Here is a 6,239-nt window from a genome sequence, read left to right as displayed (position 1 = left end):
TCGGTGGGACTGCCAATGGAGGGCATAACGCTGATCCTCATCGTGGACTGGTTCCTGGACCGCGTGCGTACCACCATCAACGTGCTGGGCGACTCTCTGGGCGCGGGCATCGTGGAGCATCTGTCTCGCGCGGAACTACGAAACGGAGATCCCGAACTGGGCAACCCCGTCATCGAGGAGAACGGAGAGACACTGCTACAGACTCGTGTGTAAAAATGACTAAGAAGAAAAATGGCTGCCAAACGCAGCAAAAGTGAGACCATCATGTGAGAGCCAAAGGCCCGGATACCATTTCCGTAGATGAAGACTGCATTGGTTCAGAACTTGGTGAAGAAGCAAAGCTGCTGATAGCAGTGTCTGAATAGGGCTCATGTATTTGCTGTGCACAGTACACACACCTACCTACAGTAGCTAGCTGTGTCTGTACAACTAATCTCAGACGCTGCTGGATTGATTGGCATTAAACTTTGCATCCACATTCCCCAGCAGGCCTAGAAGAACCTCCACCCCAATATTGGGGTATTTCCAATGGTAGGACTAATGTAGCCTTTGTGGGGGAAGGTGAACCTGGGACTTGTGTATCCGAAAGGCGCATACGTTACCAGTCGGCTAAAGAGCCAGGCCCGATAGGCAAGCAGCAATGCAGCCAGCACCCTATAGCCTACAGTCGACCCTCTACCTGGAAGCAGAGGAACGAACGGAGGAACCCACACTCAATTATGCACGACTAGATTTGCTGTTCTTTTTTTCCCCTCTCTCTCTAGTCAAACCATGCCCTTTTACGCCTACAGATTTAGTTAGGAACTCGCATAAATCTGCACATATCTCTGGAGTTGTGTGATCAAATCTTTCTCAGTCTAATTTGTCATTCCAACGTGAACGTAGTGTCCAATCTAGCCCAAACTTGAACTTTTTTAGTAGACCAGTTGGGAAACAATGTTCCTGATCGTGGGCAGGATAATGGAGATGAATGAGGTGTGGTGTACAGGGAGTGTGCATGCAACGTTTCAAGCCAGTCGGTCAACGTTTCAAGCCAGGTCTAATATCGGACACCGACTGGACCGAGTCGGTCGAGTCGGTGTCCGATATTAGACACAAGGAGAAACAAATACAAAGCAAGGACATTGTTATGGCCCCGGCCTATCGGGCCTGGAGGAGATAATCGTAGATACAAAAACAAAATCAACTCGAGCACAAATATTAATGATTATTTTTTTCCTTTAAAAACAAAACAAAAAATATAAAAATTAGGGACAATTTATAGAAAAGAACCACTACTGTGACAATATTATCCACTACTTGAGACACCTCTTTGAAGACTATTCACAGTATGTATTTTTCATGCCCCTTATATCAAATAAAAATCTTGTGTCTCTTCTATTTTCCCCCACTAACTCTAATGTAATTATCATTGGGTTGCTCCTAAAATCAGATGTGAAAGAGAGGTCAAAGAGTATAGCCCATCATTGATCCTGTCTCCATTGCAATGTTCTTTGATTTTGTTATTTTCTCTTTTTTTTTTTTAAAGAGTATTATTATAATACAAATAGAAATTCTGTTGTGCAATGTGATTGTGTATATACATGTAGCGATTCACTTGTGACAGGAGGAGTACTGATGGCGGGGGTCACATCGCACTGGCATTTCAGACTCAGAGGCCTCATTTAAAAACCACATGACTTCCATTGGAAAAGCATTGAGCCTGAGACTGCCATGAAACACAGACAGAACAGATCATGTCCGTCCGACATGTGTGTACGAGGCCAGAGCAGCATGCAGTCCTGCACTCCTGCCCTGCGCGCAAGCAGTACAGTAGAGAGAACAGTGAACGGTGTGAGACTTGCTTGCTACCACTGGATTCCCTCTGATTTGCGCACCAAAAGAGCTACTAAACACCAATTAACTTGCCACGTTTCCATATCCTTAAATGTTTTATAAAATCAATCGGATTATCACACGATATAGCTGAATGAAGTGACAGGGTTTCGTCATGTTGCACAGAGTCTCGTTAACCCGATGAATAAAACCGAATTATTAATCAACGTCACCAAACGATCCATGGTGATATATAACTTAAACGCTACACGTAAAGAAACTTCACTTCAGAGGAAACTAAGGGAGGGAGCTGCAGCAGCTATATTCGTGTTTACTCACCAGTCACCACCACCACTGTATGGTATCCATTAGAATGATTGGAAATGGAACATTAATAGCCTATTCTAAGTCCTTTGATCTCCGTTCTCACTTTCACACTGAACCATGGCGCCACCGTGTTTTTGGGGGGGCTTTTGTCAGGCTTCGGCTTAACATTATGGTAATTTTTAGGGTCGGGCCGAGCCTCGGGCCGGACCATAATTTTTGGGCCCGTTGAGAACTTTAGTGGTCGTTGCTTTTTTGTTCTTTATAAATCATTGCTATTGAACAAAAATAGAATCAATGGAAATTATTAAAAAGTGCTCCATTGGACTCTCAAAATATCTGCCAAACCAGCTAATTCCACCCATTCGTTTTATGAGTACTACTGCACACCCTTATGTCTGTTGGTTGAAAAAATGGAACCAATGAAAAGTATTAAATATAGCTGCAAGCAGTGATAAGACCTAAACCAGAGTTGTGTTTAGGGGGTTGCACCACTCAGTTCATACGGGTGTGATTTTAGTTGACAGTGAGTGTGAGAGCCATGAACCTCCTGAGAAGACAGTCCAATAGCAGCAGGAGACGTAACAGAAACCAACACCGCCCCCCTCCCAGTGTCATTCTGTTATGCTTGTCTTAAGTTTTAAGTTTGTGTAAGTTTGGCAGAGGAAGTGTAGCGCCTAAGGATTACATTTAGATAATTGACACTGGGTGCAAAATTGTGGGATATAAATGTATTTAAAAAAATATATATATATTTGTGTAATGAAGGTGTTTATTGTGTACATTTCTATAATAAATAAATAATCTGTTTGTCTATGGTTGTGTGTCTTTGATGATGAACACTGAACAATGAAAATGTCAAAATGAAATCATGCACTAAAACTGCATGCCAAGACCTTGCCAAAACCTACACCTTGTGCCATAAATCTTAATATCACTATACATTCTCAGTTCTCACACTTTTTGAGTGGTGCAGCCACTCCAAGGAACAGCAATGTCCGTGTTGTTCACCTATGTGTCCGCCTATGTATGTGACGTTAATGAGCATGAGTATGACTATTAGTACCAGTAGGGGCACTGTTGTGCCAGAAACAGAGAGAGATAGTGCTGTACTGTTGCCTGCTAATGAGAGAGAGAGAGAGAGGAGGGGGGAGGGGAGTTGCACCAATCAGTTCACACGGGTGTGTAATTTTTTTACTAATAAGGTGCTAAACATTCGCCTCTAGATCCCACCCACTACTGATGTCAACTCCTCCAGTATTCCAGCTCATCAGTTTCACTTTCAACCTATACCAAACCCTGTCAGTTCTCAACAAAACGTTAGCACAAATGAAATCCTCCTCCTGTAATCTTGACATAATTCCAACTTCCTTTTTAAAATAAGTAATTGATTAATTTAGCTCATCCATCCTCACCATAATCAACGACTCCATAGTCACAGGTCCATTTTGTTGAGCCGGTTAGAATCGTGGGTAGGTCTGGATGGCAGTGCTCTCCAGCAGATGCGCACCTATCTGTCAGGGAGATCTGTTGCTGTCGAGATTGGCAATGCCATCTCTTTCTCTGCCCCCCTCCTCCGCAGTGTCCCACAAGGTTCAATTATCGGCTCCCTACTTTTCTCCATTTATATGCTTCCCCTCAGCCAAATTATCAAAACACATAACATTCACTTCCACTGTTATGCAGACGACACCCAACTGTACCTCCCCCTCAACACCTCAAACCCCAACTGCCTATCCTCCCTGTATGCCGATCTACATACATGGGTGTCAGCCAATTTTCTCCAACTAAATGCAAAAAAATCCAAAATCCTCTTATTCGGCTCCCTAACGTCCAGAACCCACATTCATAACTGCCTTGACTCAATGTCAGTCAATGTCAGACCTGTGGCAAAGAACTGACGAGGAATTTCCATCACCAAAGCTCATTTGAAGCTCATTTGAATACATTGAATTAGTCTACACGAAGCTTCTCGGAACCACGCTGTAATACAACATAGTTTGACACATGGCCCTGTGACCTGGGACCATTTGCTGCTCACCCTCCGCCAGGTTGGCGGAGGGTGTGTAGAGCCCAGGATCACATTAGATATTGACACAGGGGTGAAAATGGGTTACAAAATCGTGGGATAAAAAAAATAATATTAAATTAAGATTGTATTGTTGACTTTTAAAGCCTGGCACGGCCTGGCACCTGAATACATATCGGACCTCCTGGAACCACATGTGCGGGTCCGTTGCTTGAGGTCCTCCAACTTATCCCTTCTGGAGGTCCCTAAGACCAATTTGGTGACCAAGGGTGACATGGCATTTGCTGCCAGGGCCCCCAGACTCTGGAACAGACTCCCACTGGACCGACACATTTCTACTACAGAGAGGCCTTCTTAAACCCCAGAACTTGACACCTTTGTTCCCCCTGATAATGTTGTTATATTTGTGGTTGTAAATGTTGTGATGTTTGTGATTACTTGATTGTTTTAATTATGTTGGAACACTGTTCAAAAAGGTGCTATATAAATAAAGTTTAAAATTATTATTATTATTATAGTACATGAATGTAGTTGTAAGTCTACTAGAGACATGTAGGAATACAAACATTTTACGGTCACCTTAGGTGGTACCTAAATCTGTCTCGGCCTCTGGACTATATCACAAATTATCACATAACAATTTGTAAGCAGATGACACTGTTGAGGGATTTTCATTTTTCTCAAAATGTTTTGATTGCAGCTCAAAAGGCTTCAGCTGAACACACAGAGAAAACCCCAAACCACAGAAAATCCACTGAATGTGTGGGTGTAATTGAGCAGATATTGGATCGACTGCCCACACAGAATACAAAACTCTGATGCCATATCTTGCAAGTATGATTGAACCCTACAAACCCTCCCGCGCACTCAGATCAGCCAACGCAGTGAAGCTGAAGTACCCTCACAAAAAACGCCGGGACAACGCTCCACATGTCCCAAACTCTGCTCCCTTCTGGCTCCAAAACTGTGGAATGCACTTCCCGTTGCAGTCAGAACTGCAGCATCACTCCCAATCTTCCGCCGTAGTCTGAAAACCCACCTTTTCATGGCCCATAGCACTTACCCTACCCCCTTAGATAGCACTTTTGTAGCATTTGATACAGACTTTGTTATGTAGACAGCACTATAATTGCATTGTATGTAGTCAACCCTGAGTGAGTAGGTGGACCCTAGACATACTAATATAAATATAATATAATGTAATTGAGGTCATAAAATAAAACCTAAAATAAAAAATTAAAATAAAAGAAAATTAATGTCATGAAACCTTTAATTTACAATTTAGGCATTTATCAGACGCTCTTAATCCAGAGAAATTTACAGTAAACAATGGTTGTTTGTTTAATTATTAAGCACATTGAATTGCCTTGTTGTTGAAATGTGCAATACAAAGAAGCTACATCACAGTCCACTTGTTTGAGCCAGAAAACCACAGAAAATCTACTGAATGTTAAAAGTTCATGTTTTTCGGGTGCAATTGAATTGAGCTGCAATTTATGTCACCAATGACGATCCCTTTAAGCCTTGACATTTAACATTAAGCCAAGACAGAGAGTAATTGCCCCAGTTTGCCTGGAGAAAACCAGTTAGTTTGCCTGGAGAGAACTACATTTTTGAACACATTTTTGGATAAAACATTAGTTCTGAGTGCACTGAAACAAAACCTGTATTACTAGTTATTTTCAGTGCTTAAGTGCTCCTTTGCATGGCTGTTGTCAGTATTAAAACAATTAACTGTAATTAACGATCATAAATATACTGTATGGGTACAGTCAAGACAAGCAGGGAAGAATATTTCTGGGTCATTGTTGAAAACGTTGCCTGATCTTAGTGATCTATCATGTGATCTATCATGTCAATTATTGTTGTATTAATGCAATCAGAAATGTTCCCATAAATGTTCCCCCTTCGAACACAGACCACAGGTTTGTTTTGCACTGGCGGGACAATTAAATGACAATGCAATGCCTAAATAAATCAACCAATCAATCAAGAAAAGAATGGGTAATGATTTATTATTGCAGAGGCCTTTTCAGGGATTAGAAATTGCCCTTGTGGTTTAGTTAGGATA

The 6,239-nt window shown here is 41.9% G+C and overlaps 1 protein-coding gene across 1 annotated transcript in view; it reads left to right on the top strand.

The window, feature by feature from the left end:
• LOC310859988 (excitatory amino acid transporter 1-like) overlaps positions 1–213 on the top strand; it is a gene marked incomplete at both ends in the record, with an annotated part of 1,485 nt that extends 1,272 nt beyond the window's left edge. Inside the window, one exon of the mRNA XM_083766752.1 lies at positions 1–213. This exon is cut by the window's left edge and continues 1,272 nt beyond it. Coding sequence (XP_083622878.1) covers positions 1–213 — 213 coding nt within the window.
• Positions 214–6,239: the final 6,026 nt, after the last annotated feature.

The sequence above is a fragment of the Protomyctophum parallelum genome (genome assembly GCF_964188405.1).
Source record: "Protomyctophum parallelum genome assembly, chromosome: 6".
Lineage (NCBI taxonomy): Eukaryota > Metazoa > Chordata > Actinopteri > Myctophiformes > Myctophidae > Protomyctophum > Protomyctophum parallelum.
This window is presented reverse-complemented; position numbering and strand designations above follow the sequence as displayed.